Source organism: Sorex fumeus, unplaced genomic scaffold, assembly GCF_029834395.1.
Source record: "Sorex fumeus unplaced genomic scaffold, SorFum_2.1 ptg000072l, whole genome shotgun sequence".
Taxonomy (NCBI): domain Eukaryota; kingdom Metazoa; phylum Chordata; class Mammalia; order Eulipotyphla; family Soricidae; genus Sorex; species Sorex fumeus.
Window position 1 is genome coordinate 63525126 of NW_026606129.1, and position 20246 is coordinate 63545371.

A 20246-nucleotide genomic window follows, 5' to 3' on the forward strand; every position below is an offset into this window, starting at 1 on the left:
GTCTCCATTGGAGACTTTGTTGTTACTGTGTTTGGCATATCGAATATGTCACAGGGAGCTTGCCAGGCTCTGCCGTGCGGGCGAGATACTCTCGGTAGCTTGCCGGGCTCTCCGAGAGGGGCGGAGGAATCGAACTTGGGTTGGCCATGTTGGCTGCGTGCAAGGCAAATGCCCTACCTGCTGTGCTATTGCTCTTTGTGGGCCAATTATGGGGGAGGTTTGAGGCGTGGTGGGGAAAATGAGTACAATGGTGAAGGGAAGGTGATAGTGGTGGTGTGATTGGGGTTGGAATATTGAATGTCTGTAACAAATCTTCACAAACAACTTTGTAATCTACATTATTTAAATAAAGTGGGGAAAAAACCCTAAATTGTCTGCAGAGAGGTGTAGATGTTATCATGCTGAGTGCTCCCCGGGCTAATCCAACAGGGAGTAAGGGGTTAGTTTCATTTCATACTTTCTTGTCATTGTCCTGACATAAGCATTCCGCTTCCTTTCTTTGACGTTTCTAGAATTGCTCCGATTGAGATTGATTGCCTTTTGCGTATCTTATCCAGAGTTATTTATTTTGCTACTGATATGAATAAGTTCAATTACGAACATAGTCCCTCTTTTGTCACACTTTCAATTTTAGTGGAAGTATTGGTACCTTCTAAAGTTACTTTAGACACACACACACATGCACACACACACACACACATTCACTCACTCAAAACACATACCTATGACAAGGAAATATGTGGTTCGTTGATATCTAGTTCTACCTAACTGCATACTAACTAGCATATCATGAACCTGCACAGTTGAGATAATATACAGGTTACGTGCAGTCATTTTTGCAATCCATTTAGAGACTGGGAACTCTCCCACCTGCAGGCTAGCAAATGGTCCAGACATGGGTCTCTGGGGCTGGAACAGACTATATTGTATCTGACACAGCAGGCATATCTGGATTCCACCTTTCCAGTTTTCGGCAAACCATTTTCTCACTGTCCTTCACAAAGTTGACATTTTCAGCAGCATGATCAGAAAGATGTCATATCGGCTGCTCTTCAAGTTCTTGTCACAGTGGTTAGCACCAGTTCTGTCATCTTCACTCTCCTCACAGTCTCCCATCTTGAGCCATGTCACAAATAATAATGTATCTAGAGAGTGTCTCCTTCCTTCCTTCCTTCCTTCCTTCCTTCCTTCCTTCCTTCCTTCCTTCCTTCCTTCCTTCCTTCCTTCTTCCTCTTTCTTTCTTTCTTTCTTTCTTTCTTTCTTTCTTTCTTTCTTTCTTTCTTTCTTTCTTTCTTTCTCTTTCTGCTTCTTCCTACATCTTCTTTCCTTCTTTCCTTCCTTCCTTTCTCTCTTTTCTCTTTCTCTTTCACCCCATAATATAGTTGTCCATTGCTTCTGTTAGTAGTTATGCAATTGTTCTCTATTTCCCTAAGTGCTCTGAGCTATAGCTTATTAATTAAGGTCCATTATCTGATTTCTAATAGGAATAAGGACTGGGATTTCAACGTAAAACATATTTTGTTATTCAAAATTAAATGTGAACAACTTAATCAAAGAATTCAAGCTGCAGTACATTTAGTGATGTGAATTAACTTCTTTGATGTTGTGAAATTGTTCCTAGCATTTAATTTTCCTGGAAGCCCTGTTGAAAGCTGGACTATAAAGTCTTTGCTTGGATGGTAAGATATCTTTTTAAGGTTAGGCAAATAAATTAAGTCAAAGCTAACAAAGATGCATATATTCTGATACTGTGTTTATTTGGTTATTAAGAAGTATAGCACTGTCGCACTGTCCTCCCGTTGTTCATTGATTTTCTCGAGCGGGTACCAGTAACATCTCCATTGTGAGACTTATTACTGTTTTTGGCATATCGAATATGTCACGGGTAGCTTTCCAGGCTTTGCTGTGTGGGTGGGATACTCTCGGTAGCTTGCCAGGCTCTCCAAGAGGGATGGAGGAATCAAAACCAGGTCGGCCAAGTGCAAGGCAAATGCCCAACCCTCTGTGCTATCACTCCAGCCATATTAAGTACAGTATCCAGATATATTTTTTAAACGTATAAAATAGACAAAAGAGGTCCACCTCTCCATATACAGCCAACAATTTTTGGTGGGGGGGCATATCTGGTGTTGCTCAGGGGTTACCCCTGACTCTGCACTCAGGAATCACTTCTGGTGGTGCTTGGGGGGACACATGGTATTCCCAGGATTGAGCCTGGGTCGGCCATGTGCAAGACAAGCACCTTACCCACTGTGCCATCTCTCCAGTCCCACACAGTCAGCTTTAAGCTCTGATCACTACCAACAAGGGGTAAAACTTGAGCTGAAGTAGAAATATAATTTCTCTCCAAATGCAAATGTCCACATATGCCAGTACAGGCACCATAAACATGATATATTCTCTCTCTCCAAATGGATGCATGCCTGAAGACTGCATTATGGAGCCACGAAAATGTCCTTAAACAAGCATGGTAACTGAATCCTACTTGCTACTAAATTGTTCCAGCCCAGAAACATTAGAGCTTAAAGGCTAGAGTGGGTCAGAATATCTTCCCTAATGTTCTTCGCAGTACTCCCTAAATAGAACATTTAGACCAAACATTCTTTACCTTTCTGTCTCTATAAAACTGACACTTCAAGCTATTCTTTATCCTTCCAACGTTTAGTCTTCTGTATTTAATCCTAGTATGGAATTTTTTCTTTGTGTTCACAAGTGGTTAGTAACTCCAAAATCAATATAGTACCAAAGCATTATTCTTTCAAAGGGAGACATCGCTGTTTGCTCATCTGGATGGTTTGTATAATCTCTAGGTTAATTACACATTGTAATTAGGACTCTCATAGAGCTACTGCTTCATTATTGAAAGTCCAGTATTACCCTTTTCTTCTTTTCTCCCTCCAGCCCATGCCCTTTTCTAATTATGCCCCGATGCCCTGGGGCTCAGACATGCTGCTAAAACAAATATATCAAAGTGTTTGGGTCACAAAGAATAAGCCAGGAAGCAACAACAAACAGCTTCTACACTACAATGGTACACTGAAGCTTCTTAAGGTTGGCTACTAGTCAATTTTGAAAAAGTCTTGGAAGAAGCAAAAATGTACTGGTGAGGTCATTTCCAGTTTTCTAAGCATGCAGGTAGAACATACAATTGTGTCTTTACTAAAAAAAAGAGGTGACAGAATTCTTTTTACTACACAAAAATCTCAAAGAATATGTCTGACAATGGGAAAAGGATATTAGTCAAAGTGGCTCAGGCTCTTTTCACGAACTCAATGAAGCAATAACCCAATAGAGCAGTGGTATAAAATATATTTACTGCAAGGGGAAAACGTATTATTTCCTTGGAGAAGAATCAATTCCTACATAGGCACTACATAGATTTTTCCACATGAAGAATAAGAAGAGAAGGGCTTCTTTATTTTCAGACAAACATAGGCAGTTAGGCTTTATACTCTAACCTGAAAAACTGATTTATGATATCCTAAATGGTCAGGCATAAAATCACTGTCACTGTCACTGTCATCCTGTTGTTCATTGATTTCGTTGAGCAGGCACCAGTAACATCTCTTCGTCCTAGCCCTGAGATTTTAGAAAGTGCCACATTCAAGGCTCTTTCAGGGTCAGGGGAATGAAACCCATCATTGTTACTGGTTTTTGGCTTATTGAATTTGCCACGGGGAGTTTGCCAGACTCTGTTGTGCGGTCAGAATACTTTCGGTAGCCTGCCGGGTTCTCCAGAGTGAGAACTAGATAATAAGATGGCATATAATATATATTTGTTTTGGAAACATTTTCGAAGCATGTCACATTTGAAAATTTGTATTTTGCTCAGACCAGCTAATCCAAAAACCACAGGATAAGGGTTGACTGTATGAATTTTGGACCAAACATTCATTATTTGATGGCTTGTCATGAGCCAGATTTTATTGATAAAATTGATTATCTGGAACATTTTACAAAATATTATTTGTGTTGTAAAATATATTATTTATTCTCCATCTTCTCCAGAAAAAAAGTCATTTGGGTTACAATTAGGAAAAAAGCTCTAAGGAATATATATTAGAGAATATATAGAGAGAACCATAACACAGCAATATGCCAGGTCAAGAACTATTTAAAACAAGAAGACTAACCAGCCCGGTGCTTATGTTCACATCTGAAATAAGTTTCTTTTGTCAATCTGTAATATGAGGATAAGAATGCAAGGATCATTATCATCTGCATCCATCCTTGTCTATCCTAAAGTGCTCTGTTTCTAGATTGGTGAAACAAAATTCTTCCTGCTAGAAGGTTGTAAGGTTGTTGTGCATGTACTCTGTTCTCTCTTCTTTCCTTCTCTCTCTCTCTCTTTCTTTCTCTCATTCTCTCTCTCTCTGAGTTAAAAAGAACCCAACATAGGATTGGAGAGATAGTATAGTGGCTACGTCTCTTGCTATGCATGTGACTGACCTGGGTTCCATCCCCAGCACCAGACCTGGTCTCTTCAGCACTGCCAGGTGTGATCTCTGAGCACAGAGCCAGGAGTTATCTCAGAGAAGAGTTCATTATAGCCCTCCCCCAAATAAAACAAAACACCCAGCATAACATCAAAATGAGAAGAAGGGATAGAGTTCAGAGGAAAAAAGAAGAAAGGCAGAAGTGAAAGGAATATACATATGCAAAACTACTCATTCATGAAAAAAAAAAGAAATTATGCTGGTGGATTGGGAGTGAGGGACCAAACACTGAGGGTAAGGAGTTGAACAGTGAGAGACTGTTATGATTCAAAGGAAAGAAGATGGAGATGTAGTACTGAAGAAAGAGAAATTAATGAGAACTTGAGAGATATTTAAGTTGACAGGGTATAGTAACTGAATTATTGTGATGTGCAGAGAGAGGGGTACATAAGGACTGCTCCTGTTGTTCTATCTTGGGCAACAGAATGGTTGGAACCACTTCCTGACTAAAGGAAAGAGATGGAGTAAGAGAGAAGCAAAGTGTGTTCCATCTGATTGATAGTTCAGCTATTCGAATCTAATCTACAGGGATCACACAGTATCTGCATGCAAGCAGCACCTTAGCTCCAAATACATCTGCCAAATGAAATGTTGGACACAATTTCAAAGCTTTTTAGGACTCAGGCTCCCTTACATCTGCTTGCAGACTCATTAATCTATGCAGCGTACTTTGGATTGGGGAGGTTGGCATTATGGATTTGTTAATTGCTGATACAATGTACTTTCTACGCAGGCCATATGTGAAGAGCAGCACTGGCATTCAAGAAATGTTAAATAATAATGTAAATGAGAAAAATTTCCAATCCCAATAATAAAGGGATCCAAGGAACATTGACGCAACTTGCAATCATCGGAGCTGTTTGATTGCCTTGTCACTGTGGGACAGTGACCAAAGTGATGTTAATCTAAATGTCATCTAGAAAGAATACTAAAAATATTATGGTGAAAATTAAGTACTGCAACCTTAGTAGCTGATTTGAAAATTAAAAGATATAGTGATTTACATCTGTGGATCTAACAATCGCCAAGTGCAACCAGCTGAACATACTTACATTTGCTTTTTTCTCTCTCTGAAAAAATGGGTTCAGTTTTAAAAAGCTGGCCCAAATATATATTTTTCAATCAGTGGTTGTTGAAGATTGCTACATACTAGGTTCACCAGAGATTTAAACATATATGATGCTTAAGCCATGTCCCAGGTTAACAAAATCTCTGCAGGTTCTGGAGACATCATTAAACATATCAGTATTTTTAGGCTCCCTAATGATTTCAGTGTGCAACCAACTTTGATAACCAAAATAAGTGGCATAATACCAAGAATTAAGAAGAAGACCAATTCTGGGTACTTTGGTGGTACTGGAGGTATGCAGTAAACATTGTGCTTCAATATCATAAATGTTAGCATTGTTGTAACCATTCATTCAAGTTAAGATAATGAATGAAAAAAATTTTAAAAAGAGAAATTTCTGAGGAAGAACTGATAGAAAGTACAGATACTTGGCTGTCCATGTAAGGCATGCCAAATTAAATAATTTGAAGTTGGGACATTTTAATAAACTTTGTATGTGATTTACATAGTGAGAGTACTACCATCTTGAAATTCAGTACGAAAATTAGTGGTTAACTTACTATGCTTCTAGACAGAAACTGTCACTGTCACTGTCCTCCCGTTGTTCATCGATTTGCTTGAGCGGGCACCAGTAACGTCTCCATTGTGACAATTGTTACTGTGTTTGGCATATCGAGTATGTTACGGGTAGCTTGCCAGGCTTTGCTGTGCAAGCGAGATACTTTCGGTAGATTGCCCGGCTCTCCAAGAGGGGTAGAGGAATTGAACTCGGGTCAGCCATGTTGGCCACTTGCAAGGCAAATGCCCTACCCACTGTGCTATCGCTCTAGCCCTAGACAGAAACAGGTTATGTAAAAGAAACAAAAAATACAAGTGAGACAGAAAATTTCATTCCATCAACTAGGAATTCCATTTCTTGGAGTTTATTTTCAGGAAGCTGTCCTGTGCACTGTAGGATACTTTAACAGCATCTCTGTCCTCTGCATTTTAGATGGCAATAGCATGCAGTATGACAATCAGAAGTGTCTCCAAGATATTGACAATATTTCTAGGGGAAAAAGCCATTCCTCCCTTGAGAACCATATTCTAAAAGATGCCAAATATGTGAATAATTCTGTTTCTTTCGATGCTTGTCATGAGCAACAGCCAATACCTTCCTGATTGACAAGATGCATTTACATGGGATGAGATGTTTGGATTCACAGAGTTTTTCTCAGAGATAGAGTTTAGGCTCCCAGAACAGGTGGGAGACACTCATGAGTCCTAGAGTGGACCCCACTTCTTTCTAGCCACAGTGGGTCAAAGTTATGCCTCTTCCTTTGGAGAGGCTGAGTTCATACTAGCAGGTAAAGGGTTCAAAATAATACATAAACCTAGTCAGGAGCTGATTGGGAGAGTACAATAGGGACTCCATCATAACGTTAACAGGTATTTGTTTACGTGAGTCACAAATTCTTTCTTCACTCTGGTTAAAGAACAGATAACATCTCCACATGGAAATAGTTTTCATGCTGGTGAAAGAACTTAGAAAAATTACGTCTGCAAAATCAATGGCTGTGAATCAGGGCTTAAAGAAGATGCTGCACTCAGAAGTCTAAAACTCCAGATATACTCTGACTTTCACCACAAAGTCAAAATTACCAGATAGGGCTGGAGAAATGGTACAGCAGATAAGGCACTTGTCTTGTAGGCAGCTGGCCCAGGTTCAACCCCTGGTAACCCAGATGATCCCCTGAGCCCTGCTTGGAGTAATACCTGAGCCAAGAATAAATCCTGAGTGATACTAGTTGTGCCCTCACCCCAAAATAAATAAATAAATAAATACATAAATGAATAAATAAATAAATCACAAAGCAGGTTATGCCTAGTTTAGCATTTTAAGGATAAAACTGAAACTTTTTTTTTAAATAAAGATGGCTGCTGCTTCATATCACCTGGAAATGTTGAAACTCATATCAAATGACCGGATTTGGCATCTAACATAATATACATGTTAAATCTGGGCAGGCAATAAGGCAAAGATACTACAAATACAAACACCAAAGATAGTATATCCACATTGATATCAAATGCTGACAATTATCTGTTACCATACAGCCTGTTCTTAATTTCATCTGGGTTAACAACAAGGACTGGGAAACAATAAGATAAAGATGGCAAAACTGCTTATCTTATATGGATATACTAGGAGTAATATGAAGGAATATATGTAAAAGTCAGTCAGTCCCTGGAATCTAGCAAACACCCTTCCAGTAGAAGCAATTATACTTATTTTAATAAAAACTTATTTACAAAATATAACAATGGGTTCGTTCACTTGTCATTGTATCTCATAGAAGATAATTTTAGATGCTGATGGACTATTACCAATGCTTTGATTCTATCTGCTCATTTGGCATGTGAGAAAATTGAGGCACAGAAAAGATATGTGATAATCCTAGATTTATGTAGAACAGGCTCTAACAGACCTTCAAAATTTACATGCATTGCTGATACAGTGCAAAGAGGAAGAGCTTTAGATTTAGGGTATCTGGGTTTGTCATTTAAATTTACAGACATTCAATTTCATCATATGCAAAATGAATGCAAAAATAGCTAACCTAAAAAGGATCATAAGAGACACTGAACATATATATGCAAACAAATTGGACAACCTAGAAGAAATGGACAAATTTTTAGAATCATACAACCTTCCAAGACTAAACCAGGAAGAAATGGATAGCTTGAACAGACCAATCACAAGTACTAAAACAGATATCAAAAGTCTTTCTAAGAACAAAAGCCCAGGACCATATGGCTTCACTAGTGAATTCTACCAAACGTTCAAGGAAGACATAACATCTATCCTTCTCAAACTATTTAAAAAAATTGAAGAGTGGGGAATTATCCCAAACACATTTTATTTTATATATATTTTTTCATTCAGGAACTACACCTGGCAGTGCTCAATGCTTACTCCTGGCTTTGTGCTCAGGGGACCATATGTGATGCTGGGGATCAATGCCAGGTCATCCACGTGCAAAGCAAGTGGCTTACTCATTGTACTATCTCTCTGGTCCCCAAATACATTTTTATGGTGCCAAAAACAGACAAAAGAAAAACAATATGTGAACATCTCTGAAGAACTACATGCAAAAATACTCAGTAAAACCTAGGCAAGCCAAATCCAACAAGACAGTCATTCATCATGACCAAGTAGGATTCATTCCAGGGATGCAAGACTGGTTTAGCACGTAAAAATAAATATCAAGGTTACATACAGATGTTTTGATGAAATTAAATCATACAGATGATTTGATAAAATTCAATGCCCATTTGTGATAATAATTGTCAATGAAGTGGGAACTGAAGGAACATTTAAACAAAAGTCATACTATAAATGACAAATCCATAGCTAATATCATACTCAAAAGAGAGAAATAAAAGTGTGTTTTTCCCCTAAGATCATTAACATGACCAGAATGTCCATTCTTACCACTTCTTTCCAACAGCACTGGAAGTCCTAGACTAAGAAATTAGGCTAGAAAAAGATATTAAACTAATCCAAAGTGGAAAAGAAAGAAAAACCCAAGAACAAAAATAAGAAAAGGGAGGGAATGCAGGCAGGCAGGAAGGATATTTAAAAAACTAGAAACACATACTATAAAGGGTGTGAAGAAAAGGGAACTATTGTGCACTGTTGGCAAAAATGTAAATTCATATAATTTCTATGGAAGACAGTATGGAGTTTGAAAAAAAAACTACCATTTGACACAGCAAAACCAGGTAGGATACATACTAGATATTTTTCTGGAAAATACAAATGTAAAAGTATGTGTGTATCCCTATAGAAGCATACAATAGCCAAAGTGCAGTAATAATCAAATACGCGTTAACAAAAAAACTGAATAAAAATTGGTGGTATATATACCCAATGGAATATAATGTAGTTATTTAATAAGATAAAATCTTGTCTTTTGTGATAACATGGATAGAGCTTTATATGTTCTTGCTGAGCAAAATTAATCAGAAAGTAGAAAACATTATTTAATGGCATCTCCCATAAATGGAATATGAATAATCAAATGTACTAACAATCACAACAAAAAATCCTCTTGAAGTCCCAAAAAATATGATATCTATCAGAAAGGGAGGGAGTGGAAGAAAAGAGTAGAAGGAGTCAGTCTGATAATGAGAACGGCAACTGAACTTTGGTAATGGGTATACTAATGGTTACAGCTTGGTGTGAAGCTATATTCCTGGAAGTTAAATAGTCTTGTAAAACAATGACTGAGATATAAAATTTAATTAAGGAGTCATTTTTAAATGTTATAGGAAATGATACAGAATATATGTAAGTTCTTTACAAACTGCATATTTATTAATAAAATCACTGTCAGATCACTGTCCTCCCATTGTTCATCGATTTTTCTCGAGCGGGCCCAGTAATGTCTCCATCGTGAGACTTGTTGTTACTGTGTCTGGCATATGGAATACGTCACGGGGAGCTTGCCAGGCTCTGCCCTGCAGGCGAGATACTCTCGGTAGCTTGCCGGGCTCCCCGAGACGGGTGGAGGAATCGAACTCGGGTCAGCCATGTTGGCTGCGTGCAAGGCAAACGCCCTACCTGCCATTTATTAACAATTGTTACTATTATTATGACTCTTCATCAAGCAAACAATTCAATAGATCTTGACAGAACAGATTTTAGAACATATAAAATTCTCTCAAACTACCATGAAGATCCTTGGGGTCGTTTTTCATAGGACAGAGAATAGGCCAGGTTGGAGCACGAGTGTCCATTTGTTCTCTGCTCTGCTTCAATGCAAATTATGCCAGAAACAGAACCTTGGAGAGCGACCAGGGAGCGCTGTTTCTTTGAAGTTATCTTCAGATCCCAAACACTCGCTCTATGCACTTAGTGGCTTCAAGGTACCTTGACGTCTGACCCTAACAGGGCAACATTTCTATCCTTAAGTACTGCAAGTTCAGATGATGTGTGTCCACAGAGAATCAGGACTTCTACAATTCGAGCAGCATACCCTGTTAAGCAGCCACTACTGTAGGAAGTGAGAGTTGGCATTTTCATTCTGTCTGCCTACAAGGAGCAGGAATATTTGAGAAATTAAAAATATTCCTACTGAAGCATAAAGCATTCTTGCTTGTGAACTTTGTGTCAGTTGGAAATGTCAGGGTCAGAGCATCACTTTCAAGACCACAATAAAACTTTCAAATGTCAATGTTAATTTGAGGCAAGAGTAGGGAAGGACATAAGGATAACATTAGAGATAATTAGTATGTCTTTTTAAAAGAGGAAGAAAACCTCACCAATTTGCTAATTTATCAGTTTACAAGGAGAACATCCCTTAAAGACACTGAAAAGAGAAGAGGCGAACCATAATTTTAGAATTTTTAAAACTGTCTTTAAGGTGACCTCATTATAAAAGTGATTCTACTAAGAGATGTTAATTAGTGATAGGCATTTTGGCTTTATTATAAATAGTTATCTGAAGACAGATTTCTTTGATGAGATAAATGTAGAACTGAAGGAGATTGGCTGAAAACAATACGGCTGCTATAAATTTATAGACCATCTTATGCTAACTTATTTTATTTGTTCCTTAAGCATAATCCCAAAGTTATAAATCATGGATTGCTTAATATGAATGACTTGGTAAGGTACCAGGCTCCTAACTAGATACCACTAAAAAAGCAATCTGACTCATGATTCTATTTACATATTGCTCAGTTTTTTCAGTCTGAACATGTTTTAAGAGTCACTTACTACCTGACTCAAATTCTGCTGAAATACATGTTTTTGCCCATTGATAAGAAATTTTCAAGGAGCTCACCTCTGAAAAGAACCTTATAAAAGCAGACTTCTGAAAACACAAAGCTTTCGGTTTGCTCAGGCAGCAGTGATAGGCAATAAGGAGGGTCACAGATGTCACCAAAGACAAGCCAATATAAATATATCTTCTTACCTTTTGGGTTCTGCATTTGCTTGGGATTTGGGATCTTTTCTTTTTTTGGATTCCTTTTTGGTATCTTTTTTAGCCTCTGGTTCGGATGGGGAGGGAGTTTTGTTCCCTTCAGGGTCTGCACGGGGTAGCAGCCCACTAATGTACACATGCACTTGTTGACTTTGGAAGGGGGTGTTCAGATGGGGCATGCACAGAGGGTGGCCAGCCACAGGAGAATCAAGAGCATACATACATGCACAAACAAAAGAAAGAAAAAAAAAGGATGCATCAAATAGCCAGAGCAAATGCATTCAAAGTAAAATAATAAGCAAAAAAATAAAAAAGATGCAAACTTGCATAAGGAAAATCAGAACTGAAAAGAAAATAAGAAATCCAAAACTGTTTCCATGACAAGATGTATGAACCTAACTGTGAATCAAGTGGCAGTCTTACAATATGAAATCCAGACAATGTGTATCATAATTCATGATGATGTTTACCAGGGAGTTTACAAAAACACTTCATTATTTTATAACACTTTCTTATTCAGTAACATATGTAGAATACAGTGTGACAACCCAGAGACTATAATGCAACTTCTCTCTCTCTCTCTGTAAAGAATTCAGTCCAAGAGGCTGTAACAGATAGTCATCAAAGTGTACATATTTATAAAAAGCTGAATTATGAACAGTTACTCCCCAGGTATCAGCATTTTCAGGAGGATCTTTTATGCAAATAAAAGGCCATGTGCTGGGTTATCGGACTTATAACAATGGGATGTGATAACTTTCCCGTCTGTTAAAATATTCAGACTTACAATGTTATTGTTAACTAGTTCCAAATGTCAAAGTTGCATTTTATTAAATCTACCTGCATTGGAGAGAGAAAAGGCATGGAACTCTACAGATATTTCAGAGTTGCATAGCTTGCAAATATAAAGATGACTGACAGTTCTGTTTTAAAATAGAGTAGTCAGTTGCTGAGTCTCCAACATGTGGAATTTCCTGGAGCTGCAACTTTTTCATTTGAGATCGAATTTCTAAAACAATGTATCATTCCTTGACTGTGCCTTTTGTGGATATTGGGGTGCTTCTCTGGCATGAGGTTGAGGTACTTTAGGGGTAAAGTAGGTTTGTCTTTATTGCAGAGTATGGCTATGTACACTGGGATAGTGAACTGGCTGTGGAAATTTATGCCATGCCTTCAGAGCCAAATGCTAAATGTTCTTAACTTATTTGCCGCTTTGCATTATTCAGAACATGTCATTTTTCCTCTAGGAGTTGGGCAACATCTAAATAAAGAATATATTTAGCATGGAGTTAGGACAACTTATGAACTGGTCTTATCTATAAAATCTATAATATTGGGGTCTCGTTACGTTGTGATCTCTAGACCTCCGGAGATTTATGATTAAACCTCAAGCATTATGATCATCTTCGCCTTCCAGCTTCACCTAGCTTATTTCAGCTCCTAAAATGTGTTTGGCTTCCTCCCTCTGCAAAGTATTTGTACATGCTGTTCCTTTTGCCTGGAACCACTCGACTCCTACACAGGCTTCAGTTCTCATCCCAAGCATCACTTCCTCAGGGAGGGCCTCCCTGCCAGCCCATCTGAGTCATGTTCCCTTATTAAATGCTATAATGGCATAGAATTTCTTTTTCACAGAGGACTGATCTCTATATAACTCTGCTCCCATTGATGTATATATCTTGCGCTCATCATGTATGCTGAATGTGTATCGTAGTGATACTTAGTAAGTCATCATTGCATGTTGATGAGATAAATTATAATAACAACAACATCAAATATTTATTAAGCTCTTGCCATGTTCATACATCATGTGGAGTTCTTTATATCCACTTGCACCCTCTCAGAAACCCCATGACTGCACTGTCATCATTGTTTTATAGATGAGGAAACTGTGCGCAGAGGGTTTAATTAACAACCAGAGTCACTGCTAGAAAATGGAGGCGCCGTGATTTGAATTTAGATTATTCCAACTTTAGAGCTTTTTCTATAAGTCCGATTTGTCATTTGCCTAAGTCTTTAAAAGGAGAAGAAATTAAGCTAGACCCCTATGTTCTTTGCATCTGTGTCTCTGCATGGCCGTGTGTTCCACTGAAAGACGGGATGAGAGTTACAGATGATGCTGAAAGAATGACCAGCAGTACGGAGTAACAGGTGCCTTCGAATTTCTTTGGAGGGACACCTCCAGACATATGCTTACCTGTTCCCGTGGACATGGGATGCACAGAAGGCAAAGCTATAGTGAAGGAGGGTAGGGTCAATCATGGCGCCGTTTTCTGCTCGTTCAAGCAAGTCTCTGAGGTAGCAGAGATGTCGGTGACACCCTCGAACTCCATTTCGGGCACAGTACTCATCTAGTACAAACACCTGGCCAGGACTGAACCAGCCCTGTTTGGAGAATAAAGGAGAGACTTTCTTTTAAATACAGTTGTTTTACTAGATAGCTGCTAGCGGGAGGATTGGTTGTATTTGGGGAAGGGGATTAAGCTATCACCAGCCCTAACGCTTACTGACTGGTGAATAAGTGCCAGTTCCTAAACTAAACATACTTGCATATGTGACATGTTTTATCTTCACCAGAGCCCTCAGAGATAACTATCAGTACCCCTGTTTGAGGAAGAGGAAAGTGAACTCAGGGAAGGCCTGGTGTTTTCTTGTGGCAATCTTAAATGGTGACTTCTCAGCAAGCAAGGTGGTTCTCTAAACAGTCTAACCCATAATTCTAAGAGTGAACTGTGCCACCAAAAAGAGCCTTGGTTGCGGTCACTGGGCAAAGGCTTGATTATGCAGTTACTTGGCTATCTTTTAAATTAAAAGATAAAGCTAAGAGAAAGGAAAATAAAATAATAATGATCAACTTACATTGGTAGGGTGCTTAGAACTAACAAAGAACATTTCCTTAAGACTGGTAATAAACTTATAAAGCAGATAGGGCAGGTAACCTTTCATTTTATAGATAAGAAAATAAAAATGCAAACGCTTAAGTGACACCCAGCTAGGATAAAACAGAAACAGCATTCAAATCCAACTGTCTTATTCCAAGTTTTCTGCTTTTTCTATTTTGAAGCATTAAAAAATATTAGGGTTGGTATATACACATGCCAGGACTTCATAAATGCATTCTGTTTGAAAGAAAATAATTTTCAAATTAAAAGATAAACCTAATAATATAACTTTCCAAACAGAATAAATAGTATGTTTAAGTTTCCAATCTGTGAACCAAAAATGATTCAATTAAACGGAAAGGCGCTTCTTTGCCCTGGTTTAGTATTTTGTTTTATTTCCCCCCTCGCAACTATTTGTTTTCTTCTTATTTATTTGCTTGCTGAAGGACCAGATGAACATCTGCTACAAGGAGAACCTGGATGGAATCTTTAATTTAGAGCAGATTGGGTGGCATGGTAGGATAGAAATTACTGCCTTTAATATATGCACTTAAGAAATTAGACAAAAAGGCCAAGTGACTGGCCACTCCAGGTTACCCATGGGCCAAGCCAGAAATCAAATTACTTCTTTTAGTTTCTGTGCTTTGGTGAAAAAATTAAGAAACAAATAAAGGTAGTACTTAAGTTGGAATTTAGGACAGTTATAAATATAAATTTTATTTCATTTTGAGGGTCTTCTCTGAGTCATCTTTTGAATATCATTTCATCTTGGGAGAAGTAAGGTAAAAGAAATAAGTAACTGGAGAACAGGTAGAGGACATAGGAGTGCATCAAGGAGGTCTCTGCAATACTCTTGTCTGGTATTAGTGATCTGGGCAATCTTCAATTGACAACATGCAGCTCAGCAATGCATCCAACGAAAGACGGCATCTTTCCTATTTCAAATGATAAGTTACTGCAGAGGGCGGGAGAGTAGTCGAGGCAGTGGGCTGCCCCTATAGGCAACTTCGTTGCCACTCCATCTGCTACCCCAAATGCTAAATCTTAGAAACAACACTGCTGTGAAAGATTAAAATATATTTTCTACGACTCAGATGACACCAAGTCTTTTGTAGATGCCAAAATAGCTGCTTTGAAAAGAGTTGAAGAAATATCAATTAGGAACTCAGTCGAAGACACAGAAAAATTTATGTATCCCTGCTGGTCGGTCTCCAAAACTAACTGAAAAAAAAAAGATTGTAATAATAAAAAAATGAAATATATAGAAGCAGGAGTAAGGTCTTTTCAATTGGTGCTATTTTCTGAAATTTGGGGCTGATGATTAATAAATACAGGTACAGATATGGGAAAGGAAACTTTTATGCTATTCCTAATTAATTCTGGGTTTTGGACTATATTTTTAAGTATGTATATGACTAATAGTCAGCAAACTTCAAAATTTCATTCCTGGTTAAATTTTTTAGAGAACATTTCTCACTCTTCTGGTAATGAATTTCCAGTAAAAAAGAAAGTAGTTTTTTTTTTAAAAAAAAAAGTCTTGAAAAAAACATATCTCAAAAAATTCCCAGGAGAAAAGGAAATATACATAAAAAGGAATATCTTAGTTCAGAGCTATATCCTTACAGGTTTCCTAAATGCAATTTTTAATTATATAAATGATCACATAACCATAGAAAACACATTTAAAAAATTGCCTTATAAGGCAAGGTAAGATTTCTAAAATTAAAAAATATATAAAAGTGATATATTCCTTTCTAGTTAGAAAAGTTCAGACTGTTCTAATGAAATAATTCTAAAACTGATTTTCTCAGGTGTAGATTAATAATCAGTGAATCTTCTTTTTGGTTACCAGTCCAAAAAAAGGAATTTAAAATAAAAGCAATTCAGCAATAGACTTAGGATGCAGTCTTGTTATTTAGGAAAAGAAAGAGACTTTCATAATATGTTAATATTGCTAGTATATCAATCTGCATTCACAATATTAATATTAATCATGAAAAACTCTATTAAACTTAGTGTATAGAGTCAGGGAGAAGAACTTTCCTTTGTTTAAGTCATCGCTATTCTACCTCATATTTCCTACACATAAAGTGGGATTAATAACATTTACCTTTAACGAATATGAAATAACAGTTTCTGGTTGGCAGAAGGAAATAATCTGGATCTTTTTCTTTCAAAATTTACCATATAATGTCAAAACAAATCTTCAGAAATTCATTAAAGACACAATAGCATGATTTAAATTTAGTCATAACACAGAATTTTAGGAGATACTGACGCTCCTGCTGGAGGGTTGGACTTTCAAATGTCTAAAGCATCACAATTCCCCCCCCCCCGCCCCCCAGGGAAAGGGTTAAAAATGCTCCAAATAGAATGGAGAGAAACAAAACAAATTAATTAGTGTAGGTTACAAAAAAGTGTTTCGTGAAAATCATTTTAATCTTAAAAAAACACAAAAACAAAAAACACCACCAGAAGAATTCATTTCTGAGACAAGAACATAGGATCTTATCATCTGGGGTGGGGAGAGAGGGTATCTTAAACTCTAAGAAACCAAGGCAATTTTTACAAGTTCTCTACAAGCAGGTGCCAAACTCGATTACCCTCTTGGGAATATTTCTCATGTAGCAGCTGAAAAGGGGGAAGCGAAACTAGGGAGGCTGGGGAATTGGATCCGTGTCTAACTGATAACTTCCTCCCGCTCCGTCTTCTTTGGTAAGTAAAACTATCTCAACTCAGGAAACCAGGAACACATTTTTAATCATTACAGGGGCTCCGTAATGAAGAAAAGAGCTTCTGACACAAAGGTAGAAAAACATCTTATTTTTCAAAATGTCATCACGTTTAAATTGCTGTAGACTAAAGAATATACTTGCCAGGCAAGAATAGGAATCATTAAGTCTGTGATCCAAAGTAAGGCGTTGCACCATCTCAAAGAGGGAAGCGTGGTCAAAGTTACAGGGGTTGGAAGAGATAAATTCATCCATGCCATGTTTTTGAGCTCTATCTGCGTCTGTTCATTTATACATGTAGAGAGAGACACAATTTAGAGGAACACATCACATTTTCTTTGACATTTCAAATACACAGGAATTCACTAGGCATTACGAACGCTAGCTGTTTCCCCACTGCCTCCCACCAACATCTCCAAGATATTCTTTTTACCTCCCATTGTCAACTTGCATCACTTACTGGTGAGTTTATTGCATTTAGGCAAAAATATATTGGCATCAACATGTTTATCAAATGATCACAACTCCAGTGCGTTTATGTTGTTCTTTAAAAACTAAGCACACAACCGTAACTCCGCCTCGTTTCACCAAACACTGAAAGCAGATCGGATCTTTGCTCATAAAAGCCTATTCAGCTTTTTAGGATTTTAATAGATTCTGCCATTCCAGTGATTATGTCTACATCAATTTCTCTACAATAATTGGGATTTATCTGGGGAAGGAGTTATGCTGATTTTCAGCAAAGCAAAATTAATTTTATCTTCCCCTTTCAAATCCCTGAAAGCCAATTTGGTTTCGCAGAAGGTTTGGGTCCCCACCCTCCAAAATTAAAAGAAATAACAATAACAAAAGATTTTCATTGAAACCTGGAGAATAAGTTAAGTGGGAATTTATTTTGTGATAGCCAAGTTCGTTGCCTTATTGTGTGCTTACTCAGTTAGAAAAGCTTATGAAAGAGACAAACAAATTTACTCAGCAAGGGCTATGATCTGACATTTAATGTGAATTAATAGTTTCAATGTATTCACACTTTTCCTTACAGGGTGAAGGCTGTAGGCAAAACCTCCTAAGGGCTAACTAATTAATCTCAATATGTGTAACTAAAATCTTCTATCGGCACAAGAACTCAGAGAATTCAATGTGTGTGAGACGAAGCAAATATCGAAGAGGTAGGAATGAAGGTCCTGTATATTAAAGGAATTTGCTCATTCTACCTCATACATAATCACTCTTTTGATACACAGACTGTCAAGGAAAAGAATCTTACATCAAGTGAAGTAAGAGTTTATAATCCTGTCATACATAATATACTAGTTACTGGAATAGGGGGCCCTGCCTGGGATCAGTGGTGGTACTAGAAATGGAAAATACAAATTTCTTATTAGAGAGGGTGTCTGGATAATATTTACACAACTGCAATATTTTCATTGAAACCTGGAGAATAAGTTTAGTGGGAATTTATTTTGTGATAGCCTAAAGGCATCCTAGGCAGTTTTATTCCTTCCATACTTGGGGAATGAATGAAAGCTTGGGTTAGGATAACAGTGTGACTCTAAGATGATTAAATCTCTTCACTTTATTACTGAGTTTATGTATCATTTAAACCTAGTTCCCATGTTATGTGAAGTTATATCCTCTTATTGTTAGAATTTTTAAATATCTTCAGTTATTTTACATAGAAGCAGCAAGTGGTCAGTATTTGCACAAGATGTGTTGCTTATGCCCAAGATTCACAGAAGCAACAGCTTCCAGAAGGGACATTGAAGAAGTATATTTTAATAGCCAAATCATTCTATTAGGATGCTAAAACACCAGCTTTTGGAAGGGATATCACATGAGCAGAAAATACATTAGGGACTCTGAAAGAATTACGTTGCTGTGTTAATTGTTTCCAATCTCTTAGGAAAAGTATTTTCAATGTGAGGGTAGGCACATTCTTTTGTTTGGTAGTTTGGTCTCCAACCTACATTTCTCTTTCAACTCAGAAGTGTTAGTAAGAAAGGTGGCGAAAATATTAGTGGTTCTGCAGTTTCGTGTGTGAGTGTGCGTGTGTGTGTGTTGTGTGTGTTTGTCCTTTGGATCAAGGGAGGAGACCTTAGCCTGTTGTATTTTTAGACCTCATCTTGCAGAGCGACTCCTGACATCCTGGGGGTCACTTCTTCATCCCTTAGGACAGGCTCTGTTCTTTCATCTCCAGCCTGTCCTTCCTGGGTCCATTTAATTCAGCAAAACTACCAGTGGGGTTCCTGAATTGGTCATCCTGTTTTATGCCCAGAAAAAGCTTCAAGGCGCCCTACACCTCCCAATCTTAACAGATAGCTGAACCATTTTGGCTAGCAGCAGTCTCTTGCTCTCAGATTTCTCAGAAGAGACTACAAGCTGATCGGCCAGCGCCCGTCTTTGCCAGTTTGGCTCTGCTATTTTATTGCTCTTCAATTACGATGGTTCAACCAGTGCTTAGGCTCAGAAAGAAGGGGATTCTTTTGAAGCTGTTAAAAAATATGGCACTTATCTCCAGTCTCTTACTCTTTCATTATTTGTTACATGGCTTGAAAACTTTGTGATGAACTATTTTGCCTTGCTGCCCTCTCAGGAAATGGATCCAAAAAGGCAAGGCGACTTGGCTCCTTTGGGAATACCAAACACATGCCCCGCCTCTCCAGTTCATCAATACAGCTTTGCTGTGCTAATTCTTGGCTGAGAATATGTCTGAGGAACAATTTCATTTTTACCGAGGTTTTCAAGCAGACTTACAGAAAAATATGCCGTTTTCCTTTTTAGAAAGTAACTATGAACATAAAAATATCCCTTCTTTTTCTTTCCTTCCTCTTCCTCTATCAATCCACACATAGAAAGAGCCTGGGATTGATCTGGAAGATCTGGGTTCTCGTTTGAGCTCCATTTTAAAATAGCTGTTTTGCTGCTTTCTCGGTTTCCTTATTGTCAGTTCCTTTTTTTTTTTTCTGTCACTGTCATTTAATAGTGGTTAAGGTCCTTTTATTGCTTCTATTTGTGTAGGGTGGGAGGGACTTATGCAGTGCGAATTTTAAATAAGAGAAAAGGAGCAGCTCCTGGGTTTTGCTTACACAAAAATT

General features: G+C 37.8%; 1 protein-coding gene across 9 annotated transcripts in view; it reads right to left on the reverse strand.

Annotated features, from left to right (window-relative positions):
* Positions 1–20246, reverse strand: part of CADPS (calcium dependent secretion activator) — a 550520-nt gene that overhangs the window by 140067 nt on the left and 390207 nt on the right. For all 9 annotated transcript variants that reach the window (XM_056129049.1, XM_056129048.1, XM_056129052.1 and 6 more), the window contains exons 12-13: positions 17296–17432; positions 13735–13922 (exon numbers count right to left, since the gene is read on the reverse strand). In XM_056129049.1, coding sequence (XP_055985024.1) covers positions 13735–13922; positions 17296–17432 — 325 coding nt within the window. The remainder of the gene's footprint in view (positions 1–13734; positions 13923–17295; positions 17433–20246) is intronic.